This window comes from Balaenoptera musculus, chromosome 9, assembly GCF_009873245.2.
Source record: "Balaenoptera musculus isolate JJ_BM4_2016_0621 chromosome 9, mBalMus1.pri.v3, whole genome shotgun sequence".
Taxonomy (NCBI): Eukaryota; Metazoa; Chordata; class Mammalia; order Artiodactyla; family Balaenopteridae; genus Balaenoptera; species Balaenoptera musculus.
The window spans coordinates 21,296,764-21,319,770 of record NC_045793.1 but is presented as its reverse complement, the minus strand read 5'-3'; the positions used below and the strand labels follow the sequence as shown (position 1 = coordinate 21,319,770).

Below are 23,007 nucleotides of genomic sequence, written 5' to 3'. Positions count from 1 at the left end.
AATATCACTTATTACAGAAGTGATATTATGTCCTTCTCAGTGCATCTTCTCAAGGGGTTCATGATATTGATATGTCTTGTTACTGATGATGTTAACCTTTATCAGCTGGCTAAGGTGGTTTCTCCCCTGTCAAGTTACTATTTTTCCCTTTGTAGTTAAAAAATATCTGGAAAAAATACCTTGAGACTTTGCAAATATCCTGTTTCTCCTTCAACTTTTGCCCACTAATTTTTGTATCCAATGGTGGATCTTCTCTGCAACTACAATGATTATTGCAGTGTAATTAAAATTGTTTTTCTCTTTCTTTCTACATTTATAATTTTTGACTTTGCTTTTTAATTCAAAAAATTTTTTGAAATAATTTTAGGTTCATGAGAAGTTGCAAAGATAGTACAGAAAGGTCCCATGTATCTATCACCCCGTGTCCCCCAAGGATTACATCTTACAAAGCTGTAATATCAAAACCAAGAAAATGACATTGCTGTGAAGTGTGTAGATATATAGTTCTGTCATTTTATCACATGTATAGATTCATGTGACCACCACGGCAATCGGGATACAAACTATTCCATCACCACCATTTAACTGTACACTTAAAAAGGTGATTTTATGTTAATTATTCTTCAATAAAGCAGACAAAACACAAAGCCCCCCCCAAAAAAAAACACTGCCAGGATAACGTTAAGCAGTATGTAACTATTAGCTATCATCACTGTTGCTCTTTTATCAAAGAGCATCTGTCTCCTGGTCTAGATGATGCTCAAGCAAAGGCCAGTCCAGGCAATCAATAAAGGACAGAAGAGGCCTCTTCTTTTTTTTGCACAACTCCCCAATTATTGCTCTACCAGACGAATTAGATCAAAATTAGTCACGGACACCTGGAGCTAGGCTAGTGCTGCCCTGGCCCTGTTGGGGAGTCCCAAAGATGTCTCTTACACATCAGCGTGGGGGTCCATTTGCCCCTGTCTTCTCTCTCCATGGCGACTATCTTTCTCTTACTTGAATATACCAAGTGTATCCTACTTCAGCTCTTCGCACTTGCTGTTCCCTCTGTCTAGACTGTTCTCCTCATATACTCAGTGGCCAGCTCACATGTCGTCTATTCAGAAAGAGCTTCCTGGGCCACCGAGCCTAAACCTGCCCCCGCATTGCTAGTTCCAGCTCCTCTCTATCATGTGACTTTGCTTTATTTCCATTATAGCACTTATCACTAGAAGAAATTATCTTGGTTGCTTATTTGCTGACTTGTTCACTGTCTATCGCCATCCAGAATGTAAGCTACAGAAATGCACAGGCATCATCTGTTTTGCCTACTTCTGTACCTTTCCTATTTGCCAAGTGACTATGGTCATACCCCCAGAAGAGTTTTCCTGCCACCTTCCTTCCTTCTCAATCTCTCTCCTTTCTTCTTTTTCCTTTAACTCTCTTTATGGCCCCTCCCCATTCCAACACATATCCATTGAGATAAAAATGTACGCGAATACATTGGAGGAATCACCAACAAATCCAACAACCACTCTCTGCAGTCTTTTCTGTGATGACTCCCTCCTTCCCAACCCTGTTCCTTGGTTCTCTGCCTGCCCTTGATGAGTGCTTGCAGGAGGCATACACTGAAAGGAGGACTTTCACTAAATTGTCTCCAAGCTGTTTATTCACGAACTGCATTTAAGGTAATAGGAAAGGTTTCCCAGGAAGTCTGCAGGCTCCTCACCATCTTCGCTCTTGTTCTCTGCCCCACTTCAATCTAGTTAGTTCTGTGATTATTATTTCTGTGGAATGGCATATATCTGTGCCATTAATTCTACGTATTTCTAGGGGAGAAGGGATTGTGAGGAGGGAAAGACTGATTATCAAGTAAAAGACATTTCTCCTCCGTCTGGACAGCCAGGTGGATTTTTCTGAACTCATTTCTGTCCTGGAAATGGGGCAGCTGTTTCTGAAATGAGTCCTCTGTGTTGGTGTGGGCTCTGTTTTACAGCCAGTGGGTAATAGCATTTCCTGATTTATGAATTGGCATCTGGGGGAGGTGCTGAGCCCCTGGATGGATTCATCATGGGGAGAACAGCCATATAAATAATCCTGTCACATAAAATTATTGTTCTCATTTTGATTTAAAAAAAAATTCCTTTTGTGAGGTGGTGGGATTTAGAAGATGTTAGTGGGAAAGCAGGAGAGGAATAAGTCATTTGGCCCCTTTTTTTCTATATGACAAAAAACGTACAAAAGATATTCTCTAGAAACAGTGACTTGTATAGAAGACAATTACCAAAATGGTTTAATTATTTGGGGAACTCTTGGCACTTGGCTTAAAGCCAATGCCAAGGTCTTAGCCTGAGATGACATGTAGGGAGTTCCACCTCATGAGTTTGGCCCGGGTTCACCGTGGGATATTTTTTAAATTGGTCAAGAGAAGGTCATTTCATGTATCAATAGGTTTCCCCCATCTTCCTCAAATCAGTGTGGGGTTTCATCTAAATGTTCCAAATGTTCATTGAACTTCTGCATGGTACAAATCGCCACTCGGGTCCCCTGGAGCTGCAAAGGTAAACGAGCAGGAGCGTGCAGTCCAGAGGTTGTGGGTGAGAATGACTCAAAAGGGAACACAGGCTTTGAAGCATGCACATGATTTCCCTGGTGAGAAGTCACAGGACATCCCGGACAGATGGCAGGACGGAAGCAGAGGTCCAGGGGTGAGGACAGACACCATGTAGCTGAGCAGAAAACTGGTAACTGTTGGCAGTTCATGCTTTATGGAGAAGATCGTTTTCCCCCATGAACCTGTAAGCTCCCTGAGGAAAAGGACCCTGCCAGACTTCTTTTGTAGCCACTCCTTTTTTTCCTTGACCTTGAGATTTAGCACGTAGTAGGTCAGGAGAAACCACACTGTTGTCTATAAAAGGCCACAGAGTTTATATTTCAGACTTTGAAGAAGCCATATGGCCTGTCTCAACTACTCAACTTTGCTGCGGTGGTAAAAGCAGCCATAGATGAGATGTCAATGAATGGGCATGACTGGGTTCCAATAAAACTTTATTTACAAAAGCAGTGGCCCATCAGGTTTGAATTGTAGTTTGCCAGTCCCTCTAGCAGGTCAATAATAAGTGCTTGTGGAACTGAGTTGGAAGAAAATCACTTAATAACATGTGCATCTCACTTTTAAAAAACATCAAATACGACCTGACAAAGTAAATGACCGCTGAACATGTTAAAAGAGTTATTTATGTAGAAAGATTTCCGTGGTACTCTTAACATATAATCTGTTATATAAGCATATTTTAAAGAAGGGTCCCTTACGTAAACCTGGAATTTCTGAATCTTCTCCAGTAAGCAAGATGTTGCACAGACACCATCTCTTTCCATCGCACCAGGCTCAGGAGGGCAAAAAAAGGGGGACAGAAACCTCTTCTCTTCATTCTGATGGTCTAGAGAGGAAGAGTGCCAGGAATCTGGGAGTGAGAACCAAGGGGGTGAGAGGCAGGATTCTTTCGATGGATGCGGCCTTGGGGAGGGAACCAGCAGAGGCTGGTGAGCTGGCTCTAACCACTGTGTCTAACCACGGGGGCTCTGTTCATTGCTCTAATTTATTTCTTTGTTTTCATGGCAGAATAAACTCCAAATTCCAGGGGTCAACTAAGCGCCTGCCACCAGCCCATGCACGGCCAAAAAAAAGCTTGGTGTCATCAGTCAATGCCAACTAGTTAATAATAACCAGCCTCCTCGCTAATGGCCCAAGGCAGGAGTCCTTGGGCAACAAAGGCTCTAGCAGAAAGACTTGCAGTCAGCTGCATGGGGAGAACAGTTTGCAAGAAGCATTTCTGCTGGCCACTTTCAAGGGCATATCCACCCATGCTCAGCTCTTTAAGAGGGTAGTAATTAGTTTTATTCCCTTCGGTGCCCATGGGGAATGCGGCAGAATCTGGCATTTGGAGAGCCACTGGAGTCTTGTTCCTCTCATCTTGACTTGCTTCAAGTTTATGTCTATAACTAAGAAATATCAAGATTGCAAGGCAGTTCAGGAGTTGTGTTCAGTTCCCACAGAAAGAAAACTTTCAAGTGTCAGGGCCCGGGGCAAAAAGAGGCCACTGCAAATGAAAGCTGACCAGGACTCAGCTGGTGCTGGACCACACAGTGTCTCTTGCAAACTGCAGGTGATGAGGACAACCACTAAAATAGTAAGCTTCTAGACAGCGCCGATGTCTTACGCACCTTTGTATGTTCCCAGCATAGGGACCTACACACAGAGATGCATGGCCGAAAATTTCCAGACCTGTTTGTATACTGTGGTCATCTGACAGTGTTTCCCAACTGGGGACTGGTGGCACGCAGTGATGCTGAGGATGGGACACAGGTGTGCTACCATTTTGGTCCTTTTAGCCCTTGGGGCAGCTGGGAAATGCCTGGAGGAGACGTGTCCCCAGAGCCTGGTCCCCCTGGTCATGAGGGGATCTCCATCACCCTAGAGAGCTGTACAAATACATTTTCCATGTGTACCGTAACAAAATAACCGGTTGGAAAGCACTGAACTGGTGCACAAATGAGAAAACGGAGACTCAGAAGTCTAGATTCACAACAAGCCAAGGCTTGATTCCAGTTAGCCTTACTCTGTGTCCAACGCCTACCCACCACCCCACAGCTGTCACACCAAACTCAACAGAGAGCTGTTGAAGCCAAATTGTTGGAACTGAGAAATCACTTGACTAAAAACTAGTGGAGGGTCAGATGATGTCATTAGCATGGCTTGAAATGTTAGCCGGATGCTCAAAGCTGAAGTCAACTTACTACCAGTGTATGCAAGACGTTCTCCCTAGGCCAGCGGCGTTCATTCTGACCAGGACTCCCGGCAAGACATATGTTTTACATTGCTACCCAGGGCACACACATACAGGTACATATAGAGTTTCACAAATAGTACTTACCCTTACTATATTTGATGGACACTGTTCTATTTGATTTTCTTCTGTTCCATTAAAAAAAAAAAATCTGGTCATGACCCTTTAAATTGATTTCATGACCCACTAAATTGATTTCTCGACCCACTAATGTGTCACGACCGGCAGTTTGAAAAACAGTGGCCTGACCCCAATTCCAGTTCCACCTCCCTCCCTGGAGAGGGGACCATGGAAGGTGAACATGGAGGACAGTGAGATAAGAGATTGGGATAAATAAGGAGGATGGGGGGAAGAATGCCAAAAATAGGATAAAGGAAAAGAATGGGGACAGAGTGAGACAAAGGAGAAATGAGTGGGGATCAGAGACTTGATGAGAAAAGGCTAACTCTGGACTGATTGATTTATGTCTGTGTCACGATTCTCAAGTTCCACAGTCATTCTGGTCATTTTGATACAAGACTCTTCCTCACCAGCTTTCCCGGCATAGCCCTGGTAATGCTATCTGCTTGTCTGAAGATTTTCTTATCTGTCAGCACCATCTCGCATTCCTTACTGTTGCTCCCACAGGGAATTTTAGATCTGCTGTTCAGGGATCTGGGCCCTAGAAAGATCTAGAAGGCATTGGGTAAATTACCCAGGAATAAAGAAACTGACCACAATGACTCCACCCACACCAACGCACCAACTCACACTGGGATCTATGGGCTTCTGCGCTGGGTCTAAACAACAAATTCTTGAGTACAAAGGAGGTGGTTTTAAAAGGTAACAGGAAAGTGAAAATCAGAGATTGAGATTAGAGTCATTTATGAAGCAGCTGCAGTTTTACACACTCCAATGGCCAGTAGGTCGCTAAAGAGTTTTGACTGCACACCTCATAGTAAAAAACAATTATTGAGCATGCACCTACAAGGCTCATATATTTGTTTACAAAGAATACCCATGTTCTATTTATTAACAACATTGAGTTATTAAATATACACAAAATTAGGAAATTATGAAGTGACATAAAGGTAAAATACCATCTTAATTTTTATTTTCTATTATTCATGAACGGTACAAACGATATTTTACTATCATCACGAAAATTATTATGAATAATGGTGAGACTCATGTGTTAGGATTGGCTTCATTGTTTTTGAAAATCCTTGTTTAGCACTTAGTGATATGGGGTTTTGAGGTCCAGGGTTCAAGTTATTTCAATACTTTGCTTTAATGGCTGTCATAACAGAAAAAGACACCTCCCAGAGCCACAGAGATGCAAAAAGCACGTTGTTGGCTATGCTGACTAAAAAAAGATATTTTTTTTCAGTTTCATACACCAATTATGCGAAGATTATTGTTGAAATTCAGCTAGTAGATTTCTGTCTTCTCTGATGTCAATCAGCTGTTCTTTTAACTAATCGGAAGGTGCAGAATTTTTATATTTTTTAACAAATGGGTCAAAACTCTCAGAAACTCTTTATTTGGAAGACTTTTAGGCAAGTAGAAGATTCTGTTTCCGAGTTTTTAAAGCTTTGAGATAACGAGTTTTTAAAGTGTCACATTTCCTCATTATCAAATTGTATAAAGGTGAAAATATTTCCAAACATCCTTTTTTTCTTCCCAAATGGTGTCTCCATGCCATAAATTCTTTCTGAAAGTAGTTACTTTCTAACTCATTGTTAACACATTACCTTTATATTGAGGGGGCAGATGAAGTGTTTAATTTTTCAAAGTTATCGGCAAAGTGGCATAGTTCTGACAGCTGCTTGTCAGAACTGAAAAGGTCAGCAAATGTGGAACATTTGGTTCTTTTAAAAGAAAAATCTTTATATTTCCATAACCAGAACACCCCTGTGTTGTACAAAAAAAACGTTTTCATGCTCACTCCCATCTCATTGCAAAATATGTAAAGATTCTATTTAAAGGATTGTTTTCTACAATATTGATAATATCAGTTGCACATAAATTGCAAAGTTGTTGTCATAAACTGAAACTGAATCAGCCAGTAAGACCACCAGTGTCTACCGCTCAGAGATGTGGCCCCTCCCATGCACCTCCATGCCTTCCTGACACATAAATGGCTGATGTATAAACCAAGGCAGGAAAACAGTACCCAGTATCCATTGTATAGTAAATATGAGTGAAGCCTAATTTCTTCTTTTAAATAGAAAAATAAATAGATGTTCTAATCACTTCTTCCCTTGCCCCATCAGATCATTCTTAGTGCCATTTAGCATCAAAGTATGCTTTAAGACCGCTACACTAGAGAAGCAAAAAAGGGCACCAAATGTTTTAGTTTGGTCTTTGCTGTTCTGGAGCAAAATGATACATGAATGAATTGTCTCCTCTAAATCATTGTGAATTTAGGAGTGTTGTGTTATCAGCATTCATTTAATTTTTGAAGACAGAGTAATAAAGATCTGAGAATGAACAATGGCTCCTACATTAAGAACCATCTGAGAAGATGCAAAGTGGTATAACCCATGAATCCCAGGTGAGAACCGTATACCTCTGAATGGCGACGGTAGGCGAGAGGCAGAACTTTCATAATTTGAACGAAATTGGTGACTTTCAGAGAAGAACAATGAATGAAGGATTAAGGCTGGGGGCTCAGTTCAGAGTTGAAGAGGGTTCCATGCACCTAGGATAGAAGAGAGTTGGTCCTGGGAGCGCTTGTGAGCCCGGTGTGGGGTGGGAGGTGCAGTGAGCTGGAAGGAGAGAACCCTAGCCCCAAAGTCTGGCTGTGACCTTGAGGCTTGGATCAAAAGAGCCCTCCTTTCCCAAACTCAGAAGAGTTAAGACCAAGAATTCAGTCTGTGCCTAGGAATGAAACAGTACAGAGGAAGAGAGACTAGGGCCAGGCCTAGAGCCAGGGAGACAAGCTCAAGAGAAAGGAGAGAAACCTGGAAAAGCTGGGAAAGGATAGAAATGAAGTCTTCCCCAGTGAAGGTTCTGCTCTGGGTGCTCCTGGTAAAGTGAATTTCATGGTCAAATGAGTCTGGGAGTCACGACCTCCTAAATTTGCCAGTGCACCTCTAGCTTGCAGCTTTATAATACTCCATAGCGCACTGACATTCTAAGAAATGCTACAGTCGAGATTATCCGCTTAACTCAGATTTTCCCGAAATATTTGACCAAAGAAAGCTTTTGCTTTTATTTTTTAATATCCTGCAAAACTTTGGCTCTGAGAATAAAATTTGGGAAACCCTGACTAACTGATGTTTAAAGTGGTACTGAGGCAAGGGACAGGCGGGAGACCTCGTGAAAATGTCACACTTCACATACATATTGCTCGTCTCCTGAGACGCCCTTGTCTTAATGAGGGCCAGCATTTACTGCCAAGTCCTGTGGACTAAAGGGGGCCACAAGGGAGTAGGATTTCCCTTGAGGGGTCTCTCCTCCTAACCTGAAGGTACCTGCAGGTGTGAGTGGTGACCCCCTTCCAAAAGCAATATCTCAAGGAGGTGATTTGGGCACAAATGGGCCACTAGAGCAGCCTCAGTGCCCTTGGACTCAGGCTGGGAGGCAGAGCTGACTGGGGAGTGTGGCCCATGCAGGCCACCTTGGTTTGCTCTCTGCCATTTCAGGCACCCCAAAACAGGCCTGATAGGTCCTGGAGGAGACAAGAGTGAGTATATGAATGAGGGAAGTAAAAATATTAAATAAATAAATAAAATGTAGACACCCTTCCAATAGACCAGCATACTGAAAATAATAAAAATGAAAGCTAAGAGTTGTTGACCCCTGTTAAGTGCCAGGTACTGCGCTAAGAATTGTATGCACATTTTCTACTTTACTCACTGTAACCACCCAGGCAGTGGGCACTAGCCTATCCCCATGTTACTGTTGAGAAAACTGAAGTACCCAGAGGTTAAATAATTTGCTCAAAGTCATATAGGCAGAGAGTGGCAGAGCCAGACCAGAAACCAGGGCATGTGGTTCCAGCTCACGCTCGTGAGGTGAACATCCTCAAGTCACCCAGCAGGTACTGGATAGCCTTCGGCACCAGCACTGAACCCTTTTCCAGGAGGATATACCTATTTCTCCACTCCTTCATTGTTTTGCACAACTTTCTTTAAATATCCAGACAGCTTCTTCCTCAACCATCATACATTCCCTTGAAATGATCGCACTGTCTCTGAGTTGGTTTCAAATTCACGCCTCCATTGTCTACACGTGATATTTGAAATGCACTTAAAAGACTCAGATTAGATATAATTCTGCCATTTGTAATTTCTACTTTTAAACCTATATTGTGTTTAGCAGAGTCATGTGACATCACTAATGCCAACTAGTCATCTTGAACAATGGCACGAACTAACACGCACCTATTTACTTTTGAAAACGTCTCATCAATATTCAAACTGAGGACACAACTTAAGTATCTGGTATTTCTCTTTTTCTGCAGAACTTCAAGCACAAGTCAAATCAGTTCTCTCTGAACTTAACCACTTCCATTCAGACGCCATCCCTGGAGGAAGGGGAGAGGGCTGGGATTGTGGGGGTCAGCTTCCATCCACAAACACCCTGTGTAAGGGAATGGGGCGCCCACAGAGTTGAGGCTTGTCTTGGGAAACAGCCCAAGAGCTCCAGCCTCTAGACCAGAGTCCTCGTGATACCCATTCAAACCCGCAAGGAGAGTGTGCCCTTTGGGCTGACATCCACCTCCACCAGGGCCTCAACTGCACAAGGATGTTGTGGTTCCAGGGCAATCCCCACAGTTGGACCACTTTCTTTCCAACGTCTGGTAGGCTGGAGTTTGCGCCCACCTCACTCCTACAGAACTTCCAGAACATGTCTTCCTCTGCTTTTCTCTACTCTGCATAGTGTCTGGCTCTGTGCTGGGCATACAGTGGGCACTTAATAAACACACATGGGGAGGGGCCTGAAAAGTGGCAGAGATGCAGCTCCTGGCCCTGTCTGCCCGTACTGTGGAGTCTCCATACGTGCTGCTAAGTGGGATGCAAGTGCCGAGACAGATGCCGAATGGAGTTCAGGATTAGAGAGCTGCCAGGCATTCCCCTAATTACCTGGCCCTTGGATTTCCTGTCCTTCCTCCCACTCCACCCCTCCCTGCCCACTCCTGCTCTGCCTTTACATACCAGCTCTTCTTCTCTTGTTCGGGGCACAGAACTGTTTTCCCGTCTGCCCCAGAAGTCCTGACAGGTGACAAAGCCAGTGTTATTCAGGTGCCCAGTCTGTGACGACCTCAAGTCCAGTGGGGCTGGACTCAAACTAAATTCCTTCCCCAGAGCGGAAGTAGAATTACAAAGAAACCCCACCAAGCCCCGTGGAGGGACGCAGCTCTGTTTGATTGGGGTGGGAGACCCCAGGCCCCCCACCCTTCAGTCTCCTGGATGCAGGGCTAACAGGTGTGAAGGGTCGCTCAGCCTTTTCTGGGGGATTCTGAAATAGACTGAAGGTACCAGGGAATCCTGGAGAGCTGGTGGCCAGAGCTGAAATGGCCCTTAGCCACCAAACAGTGGTTTGTCTGGGTGTCCATACCCCTGGAGCACTGTTTCCTAAGAGTATTAGTAATAATGGTAATGATAATGATGATTGTGTAACTAGGCACTTTACGTATATTACCTTTAGTCCTAAAAGCCCTGAAAGCAGGTAATTATCATTTGTGTTTTCCACATGAAGAAACTGAAGCACAAACTCTGCTTGAGTGACTTGCTCTGGGCGGCAGAGCTGGTGAGTGCTGAGGGCCAGGGTGAAATTCCACGCTCACGGTCTATTCATGGGCACCCTGTGGTCTCCACCCTGCACACATTTCTGTATCCCAGTCACCCTCATGATCACCTGAGAAATGCCAGGCCACTCTCATTGTTTCTTCTCGGGGAGGCTACTGAACTTGACCCTGTTCAGATACTGGAGGCTTTCACGCCTCTGGGAGGGACCCTTGAGAGGCATGTCAGTTGGAAAAGGAGTGTGTGTGTGGGCAGGGTGCTTCACTGCCTACTCCCCTTATGGGGTGTCCTGGCTGTGTCTGGGGCCCTGTGTACCCCCAACATGTCCTAGAACAGAAGGGGCTTTTGTCCCAACTTGCACTGGGCTGGAACTAAGGATGAATAAACCAAGGGCCCTCCTTCACAGTGGGGTAGCGGGGTGGTTCTGCGTTCTTACGTCACCCCCAGTGCCGCATTCAGCCCACTCCACCCCCAGCAATCCCTTCGATTTCTAAGGCTTGTTTCGGCAGCTGAGGATTGGGGTACAGAGCAGTCCTGCTGGGAAGACTAGGAGATGAAGCGCATCTCTCACCCCACTGAGAGCTCCTCATTGGAAGAGGGGCCCGGAGCAGACCCTGCAGTAGGAGCTGGGCTGGATTCCAACTTGGCTCCTCCGCCAGCCCTCTGTGTGACTCTGGACAAGCCGTTGACCTCTCTGGGCTTCAGTGTGCTCATCCGCTGTAGGGGAAAAGGCAGCGGGAGATAACTGGACCTGAGAAGCCTAGAGGGCTTTTCCAGCTCTAAGCTTGTATGACACTACGGAGAATCCAGGTACCAGCACTGGAGTGTAGGACCTGAAGCAGGAAGTCCTCTCCCCTGTCCAGGTCCCTCCCAAGGAGACATTCTGCCTTTACTGAGAAGGAAGGGAGAAGTGGAACATCTTGGTCATGATGCACGGGAACCTTCAGGAACAGCTCCAGACAAACCGGAAGGCTTCTGCCTGAGTGAGACTAGGTGAAACACGGCAAGTTTTTCTCTTTTTGCGGATGCCTGAGGTGGCTCGTGTGCTGTCACTCGCTCTCAGGCTTGCGCGTCAAGTCCCCTCTCCCAGGAGCTATCAGAAACAGCCCCGTCTGGGTGCCGGGAGCAAATGTCCAAATGGCCTTGTCACAGTGTCGGCCATCCAAATGCAAACTGGAGCGGACAGCTCGCCCTGCAGGGGTGGGAGGAACACACATGCCTGGGGACCCAGTGTGAAGAGAGTAGAATCATTCGTACAGGAGCCATCGCCTTGGGCCGCAGGAGCTCCCTCCACGACTGCACTTGTATGAGAGCGATGTCCATGGACCTCTGAGCTTGTCAGACTTCGCACTGGCTAATCTCAGAACATCCCGGGAGGCAGGCAGGGGCAGGGAGGGACACAGAGGAGCGATAATGGTCCCCTCATCACACAGAGCGTCCTCAGCAGAGGCACCACCCAGATAGGGGTCTGAGTCCCAAGGGGTGTGAGCCTGTCTGTCTTGAACCCCAATACCACCTTTCCTTCTGAAACTCACAACATGGTACAAATCACACTCACAAAGCATCCTCTCCCCAGTTCCCTCTCTCCCACCGCGCAGGCTTAGCCATCTCTCAATTTCACAACCCCAGGCAAAGAGCTTGAAAACCGATACAAAGAAGAGGGAAGGGGATAGGGACCCTCCACAGGCCCCTTCACTTTGATGCCCTTGCTCTCTGGGAAGCCTTCTCTGGCTGCTCCGCCTAAAATTTCAACCCTTTCACCCTGACCGGTCTTCCCAATCCCCATTATCCTGCCCCGTGGCACTTATTACCTGCTAACCTACTATAGGACTTATTTAGCAGGTTGATTCTTCTTGGGTGCTTCCTCTTGCTGAAACTGCAAGCTCCTAAAGTCAAGGATATTTATCTGTTTCTTCACTGTTGAATCCCCAGTGCTTGGGCTAGTGTTTGGCACATAGTAGTTGCTTAGTGAATATCTGTTTAGTGAATGAATGAATCAGGCCTGGGTGATTCGTTACAAAGCAAGATGGCCCTCACTACTTCACTACGGGATTATGCTGGAGCCAAGAGCAGCCCCTGCCTGGCCCTGCTTTCCTAGGTAACTCCGACCTCAGGTGGGCCCACCTCCTCAGCCCTTGCAGACATCTGTATCCTGGTTCACAGCTAGGACTGGAGTGCCACTGGCTCATGAGGGCAACAGGCTGTGATGTCCCCAGGCACGTGGAAGCTGACCCACTGTCAACAGGAGTCAGTAAAGCAAAGAACGCCGCGAGAGATAGCTTTGGCCCAGACACAACTGAAAGTGTATCTCAAAAAGCAGAAACATGTGCTTAAGGCCTCTGGCTCTCAGGCAGGGGAGAGGTGGTGTGTTGGATGGCAGGGATGCTGAAATTTACTGAGAAATCTGCCACTTGTTCTGGGGCCTATCAAAGAAGAGCCTCGCCTCGTGGTGGCGACAGCTGCTTCTCCCCTCCGCAGTGGGTTGCTCCAGGGCACCTGAGGACAGCCCCGGCTCTGCCACCTCATCTCCTCGTTTGTCTGCCTTGCTGACATTTCCTCTCACTTCCCTCCCATCAGTTTGGCAGGTTTTTATCACACTGGTTTCAGTGTGTGTAGACATTCCCTTGGGAGTACCGCAGTTGTAGTAAATATATACCATATACATACACACAGACGTGTACAAAGCAAGGAGACTGCTGGAGACACACAGACAGAGACAGACACAGGGGAAGGTGTGTGTGTGTGTCCATATATGCGCGCACGCGTGCACACACACACAGACACACACCCCCCCCCCCCAGGGAGATACCCAGAGTCACGCGGAAGAAAAGCAAGAAGACAGAAACATAATATGGCACTGCAAGAGACAGGCAGACCCTGACAAAATGACACTGATACCTAGCAGGCGCACTCAGCCACTCCAAGAAAAAGTGTACTACATAGAAAGGAGCCCTTGCTGGGCAAGAAATAGAGAGGAACTCACATACCCAAAACAACAGAAACAGTATCCCAGCTATAGAATTATTCAGCATGCAAATAATTGTAGTAATAGCTCCCATTGCTTTTATCACTCAGGAAATTCCAAGGACTGCGGTAGTTCTGTGCCAGAAATAGGGATGAAGACTGAATATATAGTTCTTATTATAAATCACAATATCACAATTAGGTATATTATATATGACTATCACATCAGATGTATGATATTATTATTTAAGAGATAGTTAAAGTAGGCTATTTAAGTTTAACCAGCAAGTTTTATATAAATGAAAACACAAAGCAAAAAATAGTTCAGAACAGGGCAAAAGTCATGGCAGTGATAAACAGATGACTGAAGCTTGGGGGAATGCTTTCTTTATCTAAAGTATAGTCTTTTAATCATATAAGTTCAAACTTGGGAATTAAGATAAGCAATAAATCATTCATATCAGTTCTCTTTTCTAATTCTGGTTGTGTGAAGACACTGGGAATTCATTCATTCATTCATCTGTACATTCATCAAATAACTATCAAAGGCCTAGAAGGTGAGATTTAGGCAGACGAAGAAGACATAGAACTGTCCTCCAGCTGCTGTCAGTCTGCTAGGAGACAAAGACAAGAAAGTCATCACGGCTCAGTCTGAGAAGAGCTACCGTAGAGGTGTAAACCACGGGTCAGGAGTAGCTCACTGAACATGTGACAGCAGAGCTAAGTTTTAAGGGAAAAGAAAAAATTAGATGATAAAGTGAAGCACCTTTCAGGCAGAGCCGACATCAGTGCCGAGCACATACCCTCAGCCTGCAGTCCCAGCCTTGCAAGGTGTTCCAATCCATCATGGCTGAGACTCACCCACCGGCCGACAGAGGCTGGTAGGCCTTAGTCCTGAAGCCCCGGGGCCCGGTATATCTCCAGATATATTTACCAAGCTGCTCTTGCCCAGTCAGAACTGCAGGCTGTGGGTTCTTGATTTGCTCTCCACTGGGCCTGGATCCCTGCTGAGGAGCCTGCCTCGGCCTTGACCTGGACTCCGGCGCTCCACCCCCGATAGATCACCCAGAGTCTTGATGCCACCACCTGCCAGACTCCACACACAGCCAGTTCCAGATGCTCCTGGTGCAATGTCATAAGCATAAGAGCCTCCACTTACCAAGCCCTTACGCTGTGCCAGGCTTGGGTCATGCTGATTACGTGCATTATGTCATTAGATCCTCGGAACGACACCAGTGAATTTTATCATTACGTCCATGTTCCAGTTGAGGACAACGAATCTTAAAGAGGTTAGGAGCTTACCTGAGATCACACTTAGTAAATGGTAGGACCAAGGTTCGTGCTCAGATATCCTGACACCAAGGTCAGTCTGATTACCCATCTTGCTATATTACCCTCCCCACTAAGAATCTGCAACCCCAATGGACGCCAGTGTTGGCCCAGACATCAGGGTCTTGGGACTGTGATTCGGGTGGCAGGCCTAGGAGGAGCAGCCCCATAACGGATAACGGCCCTAACTCTATCCACTCCTGCCTTCCTCTCCTTCCCAGTGTGCCCGTAATCCAGAGCTCCCAGCATGCCTCGCCGTCAAGCCTGAATGGGTACTGACCACTGACCGCGCTCTCAGGGAAGTGGGACAGGTGAAATCAAGAACCTCAGAATCCCGGGACTTCCCCAGTGGTCCAGGGGTAAAGAATCCGTCTTCCAGTGCAGGGGACGCGGGTTCGATCCTTGGTCGGGGGAACTAAGATCCCACATGCTGCAGGGCAACTAAGCCAGCGTGCCACAACTACTGAGCTCACGCGCCTCAACGAGAGAGCCCGCGTGCTGCAAACTACAGAGCCCAAGGGCTCTGGACCCCGTGGGCCACAGCTACAGAGCCAATGTGCCCTGGAGCCTGTGCGCCACAACTAGAGAAGAGAAAACCCGCACGCCACAACTAGAGAGAAGCCTGCGCGCCACAACGAACAGCCCGTGTGCTGCAACTAAGACCTGACGCAGCCAAAAACAAAAAAAAAAACGAACCTCAGAATCCCAACTCAGCAATTAGAGGGGGCTCCACACAGCTTTTAGATTTTCCTCTTTGGAAGTCCTTAGATATTTTAAGTCCCAGGTTCAGAAATCCTGGCTTTCGGGTCACGTAAGAAATCCTGAAACATTCAATGCCCGTGGAGGTCTTGGGTCTTCTCCAAAGAATTCATTCCACCAGGGAAAGCTGCTTCCCCTCAGTGTCTAGGGCCTTAGAGGTAGGCAGGGAGGGGGAGTGTGGCCCTCACGGAAAAGGAATAAGAAATGAAAGCAAAGGAGCAGCTTCATACCAGTCCGGACTCCTGGGATAAAATGCTCCCCTCTCGGCTCCACATCAGGCCATTCCCAAGCCATGGCAGCCTCAGCAAGGGCACCACAATGGGTCCCAGTGTGGCTGAATGGGGGTCCCTCGCCACGAGAAGATGTCATCGAGCTCTTGGGGAGGGTGGAGCTGCTGTGGGCTGCCAAGGCATAATGCACAGGCCCTGTGGGCGGCATAATGTGGTATTTATCTCCCTCACTTTGCAGAGAGGGAACAGGCAGAACAATCCAGACTCTGTCAGCAAGGTCCTCTGGGGAGTTCAGGCCTCGCTAATGAAGATGAATAAGACGGGGGAATCTGCCTTTGCCGCTCAGAGCTAATGCATACATATTCATGGGCAGGGAGGACAGCTCCCAGAATGACCCATCCTCCAGAGAGGCAACGGGGGCAGAGGTACGGCACTGCGAAGCCGCACTTGGGGTGGGGTGTGTCTTGTGGGGTGGAACACTGCGGGCTGTGAATTAGGGCGCCCCCGGAAATACCCTTAAATGGATGGAATTTCCAAGGCGAAATTTATTCCTTTGCCCGCTGCAAATGTATGAGTCCTGGTCTGAGCTCAGGGACCCCTGAAGAACTTAGTTCTCAGCTGAGTTCCAGAAGCAAATCCAACTCTGCTACTTCCTACTCCACATCAGCTAATACCAATCCTCACACCATATCTGTTCTGCCTGGTGTGGCCTCATGGAATTTGCTGGAGGTTCCATGTTAGAGGTCCAGGTACACACGAAGCCTCGGGACACATGTTACAGCATCTCATCTCATACACATAGACCCTGTTTTCTGAATCTCCATCTATCTGACTCTTCCATGATGTGCCCTCAACTAAGTTTTTCTGGGCGACAAATCCTTGCCCACCATAGACCTCCAGGGTCCAGGAAGGTGACCTTGGTGGGAAACTATACAGTGTGTAGGGAAATCGGGACCAAAAACTTGGGCATCTGTACCATGTTTCTTCAGGTGAGAGCAAATGTTGGCCCTGCACCTACACACACCGTCACTCTGAAGTCAGTGGATTTGTTCTTGACTCACAGATATTTTGATATGTGAAAGGTTTTATTCCCTGTTTCGGCACACTCAGCCTCTGTCCCCAGGCAGCACAACGGAAAGGATACACACTGAGCCAAATAAATCAAATCCCGTCTCTGCAGCCGGCCTCCTGTAGGTTTCCACGGAGCCACAGGCTAGTCCTTAGCAACAAGACAAATGTCTGACAGAGCTCAGAGCGCCTTACCTGCCTTTCCGACATGATGTAGAGCTGCTCGTGGTCCTTGGAGAAGGCCATGTCCCGGAGGACGGGCCCGGGGTCCACCACCTGCACCGTCTCATACTGGAGGGCATTGCCCCTGGGCCCATCTACCCGGATCTGTGGAGAAGAGGAAGAGGAGAGCCGGTGTGAGTTCCGATCCTGCGTGGCCTGCGGTCCAGCTTCCGCCCGGGGCCCCTCCCACAGGCAAGGGGGAGGCAGTGAGCCCTGCCTCCCAGAGGCCAGGCCTGAAGGAGGAGCGGCACATGCCCACCAGGGGCCTCGCGTCGGGAATGGCAAAGAGAAGGGACGAGGCGGAGACCAAACCGGGCTGCAACAAGAATCTGGTGTTCTTCTCTCTGGCTCACTAGGCCTTAGGCTCGAGTCTTTGAGGCCTTGCTTGTACATCTTTGGAGAAGAGGACGGGCCTTTCTAGTTACTCAGGATATTACCTTATTGTTAACGTAATAAAAAGGTTCTCTGCAACATCAAAAGTCCTACCTGGGGGCTTCCCTGGTGGTGCAGTGGTTAAGAATCCGCCTGCCAATGCAGGGGACACGGGTTCGAGCACTGGTCCGGGAAGATCCCACATGCCGCGGAGCAACTAAGCCCACAAGCCACAACTACTGAGCCTGCGCTCTAGAGCCCTCGAGCTACAACTACTGAAGCCCGTGCTCTGCAGCAAGAGAAGCTACTGCAATGAGAAGCCCCCGCACGCAGCAATGAAGACCCAACGCAGCCTAAAATAAATAAATTAAAAAAAAAAAAAAGTCCTACCTGATATACTGATAGAATAGATGGGGAAAATGAGATGCAGTACGTTAAACAACTGGCCTGGGCTATCAAATCTGGTGACAGAATGAGAATCCAGTTTGACCCTGGAGTCCATGCTTTTCCTACCACTCCAGTTACACGAGGGACCCTGTTCCTTGATGGCTTTCATGTTTACTTCCTGGGGGTGCCACTAAAGGCAGCGGCCTCCAGCCTGCACAATTCCAGAGGCTTTTGCCAGTCATTCCCAATTCTGAAGCTGAAACACTTGCGCTTGGCAAATATTTATTTTAAAAATGAAGAAATACATGAAGTTCAAACTCTTCTTTGCAGATTTCCCATTAAGCTCAGGAAAACAACAACAACAGCAATGAAAAAAACCAAACAAACTGGTGAAGGAATTAACAAAAGATCTGTTTAGCCCTGAAAATCTAAATGCCTTGGATTCCAGTAGCCCTCCTCCTTCTGTCCCCACCCCCAAGCCACCAGACGTCCACCCTGGCCAGGTCCTTCCTTAATCTGAATGAAATGGGAGCTCATGCAAAACCAATTGGGATTACCACCCAAGTCTGACCACGAGGTGATGGCCTTGGCCCCCAGCCCAGCTGGGCTTCATCTCCAGCTGTGAATCACCCCTGGAACAGCAGCACGAGAGTGATATTGCGCGGCCAGCTGGTCTCCAGCCCCTTAAGGCTACCGGCAGGAGCAAGCGCCCCTCGGGGATGCCAGCAGAATGGTGTCCCACCCAGTGCCCCGTGGTCTGATCCCCGAGGGAAATTGGATTCAGTGCCTGAGTGACCATCTTTATCATTTGGCTCCAACTTCCCTGCTCTTTAGGGTGAGCGGATGTGCTGGATGTGGACATCAGAAGAAACAAGGTGAACTGGGCAGGGACAGAGGGGTGGACCAGGGAGCACCAATGGGGCGAGTTTTCCCAGGCCCAAGGAGGCAGGATGGGGGTATGACCCCCGCCCTTGCCCATTCTGCCAGGGCAGGAAATCAGTAATTGAAAAGGTGGTTCCTGGAAATTCCGTGGCGGTCCAGTGGTTGGGACTCAGCACTCTCACTGCCAGGGGGCCCGAGTTTGATCCCTGGTGAGGGAACTGGGGTCCTGAAAGCCATGCGGCACAGCCAAAAAAATAATAAAAATAAAATAGAATAAAAGACCTTTAAAAAAGAAAGAAAAGGGGGTTCTTCCCTTCCCATCACCCCACCCCAATCCACTACTTGTTTCAGAAAACAGAAAGGAAAGCATGCATTCATCCATCTGCTGAAAGAGTCTCACACAAGACATGAATGAAAGGAGTTTACGGTGGATGTGCTGAATGATGGGCAATCACAAAATTTAGGTAGGCTGGACCAGCTGCTGGCTCTTGGGCCATTACAGGAATAAGAACAAGAACTGCTAGCGATTGAGTGGCTGCTATGCGTCAGGCACGATTCTAGGCATTCTACATGTATTTACCCTCTCATTTAAACCTCATAACTCCATGAAGCCTTAATATTCCACTAAGCCTTATTCCAATAAGCCTTAATAAATTCCATTTACAGGTGAGGCACAGAGAGGTTTAATACCTTGTTCATGGTCACACATTTAGCGACCGGCATGGCCTCAACCCCTGTCGAGGTGCAACCAATTCCAGAGTCCACTCTTCAGGGCACTTACATACTACACCAACACAAGTTGCGCCAGGTCCTACTGGTTCTATAAACCTGCATCTCTTCTAGGAGTGAAAGTAGTTAATGTTAAACAAGCATCACCCTGGGAGTGCTGGAGGAACCATGTCTATCTACTGCAGTGGTAAATGGGAGTGTTTCCTTAATTTCTCTTTCAGATTTTTCATCATTAGTGCATAGGAATGCAAGAGATTTCTGTGCATTAATTTTGTATCCTGCTACTTTACCAAATTCATTGATTAGTTCTAGTAGTTTTCTGGTAGCATCTTTAGGATTCTCTATGTATAGTATCATGTCATCTGCAAACAGTGACAGTTTCACTTCTTCTTTTCCAATTTGGATTCCTTTTATTTCTTTTTCTTCTCTGATTGCTGTGGCTAAAACTTCCAAAACTATGTTGAATAATAGTGGTGAGAGTGGGCAACCTTCTCTTGTTCTTGATCATAGTGGAGATGGTTTCAGTTTTTCACCATTGAGAACAATGTTGGCTGTGGGTTTGTCATATATGGCCTTTATTATGTTGAGGTAAGTTCCCTCTATGCCTACTTTCTGGAGAGTTTTTATCATAAATGGGTGTTGAATTTTGTCGAAAGCTTTTTCTGCATCTATTGAGATGATCATATGGTTTTTATCCTTCAGTTTGTTAATATGGTTTATCACATTGATTTGCGTATTTGAAGAATCTTTGCATTCCTGGGAAAACCCCACTTGATCATGGTGTATGATCCTTTTAATGTGCTGCTGGATTCTGTTTGCTAGTATTTTGTTGAGGAGTTTTGCATCTATGTTCATCAGTGATACTGGCTTGTAGTTTTCTTTTTTTTGTGACATCTTGTCTGCTTTTGGTATCAGGGTGATGGTGGCCTCGTAGAATGAGCTTGGGAGTGTTCCTCCCTCTGCTATATTTTGGAAGAGTTTGAGAAGGATAGGTGTTAGCTCTTCTCTAAATGTTTGATAGAATTTACCTGTGAAACAATCTGGTCCTGGGCTTTTGTTTGTTGGAAGATTTTTTTTTTTAATTAATTAATTATTTTTTATTTTTGGCTGTGTTGGGTCTTCGTTTCTGTGCTAGGGCTTTCTCTAGTTGCGGCAAGCGGGGGCCACTCTTCATCGCCGTGCGCGGGCCTCTCACTATCACGGCCTCTCTTGTTGCAGAGCACAGACTCCAGACGCGCAGGCTCAGTAGTTGTGGCTTACGGGCCTAGTTGCTCTGCGGCATGTGGGATCTTCCCAGACCAGGGCTTGAACCCGTGTCCCCTGCATTGGCAGGCAGATTCTCAACCACTGCGTCACCAGGGAAGCCCTGTTGGAAGATTTTTAATCACAGTTTCAATTTCAGTGCTTGTGATTGGTCTGTTTATATTTTCTATTTCTTCCTGGTTCAGTCTGGAAAGGTTATGCTTTTCTAAGAATTTCTCCATTTCTTCCAGGTTGTCCATTTTATTGGCATATAGCTGCTTGTAGTAATCTCTCATGATCCTTTGTGTATCTACAGTGTCAGTTGTTACTTCTCCTTTTTCATTTCTAATTCTGTTGATTTGATACTTCTCCCTTTTTTTCTTGATGAGTCTGGCTAATGGTTTATCAATTGTGTTTATCTTCTCAAAGAACAAGCTTTTAGTTTTATTGATCTTTGCTATCGTTTCCTTCATTTCTTTTTCATTTATTTCTGATGTGATCTTTATGATTTCTTTCCTTCTGCTAACTTTGGGTTTTTTTGTTCTTCTTTCTCTAATTGCTTTAGGTGTAAGGTTAGGTTGTTTATTTGAGATTTTTCTTTTTTCTTGAGGTAGGACTGTATTGCTATAAACTTCCCTCTTAGAACTGCTTTTGCTGCATCCCATAGGTTTTGGGCTGTCATGTTTTCATTGTCATTTGTTTCTAGGTATTTTTTGATTTCCTCTTTGCTTTCTTCAGTTTTCTCTTGGTTATTTAGTAGCGTATGTTTAGCCTCCATGTGTTTGTATTTTTTGCAGTTTTTTTCCTGTAATTGATATCTAGTCTCAGAGCATTGTGGTCAGAAAAGATACTTGATACGATTTCAATTTTCTTAAATTTAGCAAGCCTTGATTTGTGACCCAAGATATGATCTATCCTGGAGAATGTTCCAAGAGTACTTGTGAAGAAAGTGTAATATGCTGTTTTTGGATGGAATGTCCTATAAATATCAATTAAGTCCACCTAGTTTAAAGTATCATTTAAAGCTTGTGTTTCCTTATTTATTTTCATCATGGGTGATCTGTCCATTGGTTAAAGTCCCCTAATATGATTGTGTTACTGTCGATTTCCCCTTTTATGGCTGTTAGCATTTGCCTTGTGTACTGAGGTGCTCCTATGTTGGGTGCATAAATATTTACAGTTGTTATATCTTCTTCTTGGATTGATCCCTTGATCATTATGTAGTGTACTTCTTTGTCTCTTGTAATAGTCTTTATTTTAAAGTCTATTTTGTCTGATATGAGAATTGCTACTCCAGCTTTCTTTTGATTTCCATTTGCATGGAATATCTTTTTCCATCCCCTCACTTTCAGTTTGTATGTGTCCCTAGGTCTGAAGTGGGTCTCTTGTAGACAGCATATATATGGGTCTTGTTTTTGTATCCATTCAGCCAGTCTATGTCTTTTAGAGGGAGCATTTAATCCATTTACATTTAAGGTAGTTATCGATATGTATATTCCTATTACCATTTTCTTAATTGTTTGGGGTTTGTTATTGTAGGTCTTCTCCTTCTCTTGTGTTTTCTGCCTAGAGAAGTTCCTTTAGCATTTGTTGTAGAGCTGGTTTGGTGGTGCTGAATTCTCTTAGCTTTTGCTTGTCTGTAAAGGTTTTAATTTCTCCATCCAAGATTTTGGACCATCTTTCCTATCACATTACTCTGAATTCTTTTTCAGGTAGACTGCCTATTTCCTCTTCATTTGTTTGGTGTGGTGGGTTTTTAACTTGCTCCTTCATCTGCTGTGTGTTTCTCAGTCTTCTCATTTTGCTTAACTTACTGTGTTTGGGGTCTCCTTTTCGCAGGCTGCAGGTTCGTAGTTCCCGTTGTTTATGTGTCTGCCCCCAGTGGGTAAGGTTGGTTCAGTGGGTTGTGTAGGCTTCCTCGTGGAGGGGACTGGTGCCTGTGTTCTGGTGTATGGGGCTGGATCTTGTGTTTTTGGTGGGCAGGTCCACGTCTGGTGGTGTATTTTGGGGTGTCTGTGACCTTATTATGATTTTAGGCAGCCTCTGTGCTAATGGATGGGGTTGTGTTCCTGTCTTGCTAGTTGTTTGGCATAGGGTGTCCAGCACTGTAGCTTGCTGTTCGCTGAGTGGATCTGGGTCTTAGCGTTGAGATGGAGATCTCTGGGAGAGCTCTCACCTATTGATATTACGTGGGGCTGGGAGGTCTCTGGTGGTCCAATGTCCTGAACTCGGCTCTCCCACCTCAGAGGCTCAGGCCTG

The 23,007-nt window shown here is 46.1% G+C and overlaps 1 protein-coding gene across 1 annotated transcript in view; it reads right to left on the bottom strand.

Moving 5' to 3' along the window:
• The window catches only part of PLXNA4 (plexin A4), a 447,305-nt gene that overhangs the window by 147,164 nt on the left and 277,134 nt on the right, over positions 1-23,007 (bottom strand). The window contains exon 4 of the mRNA XM_036863673.1: positions 17,110-17,241. Within this exon, the coding sequence (XP_036719568.1) occupies positions 17,110-17,241 (132 nt within the window). The remainder of the gene's footprint in view (positions 1-17,109; positions 17,242-23,007) is intronic.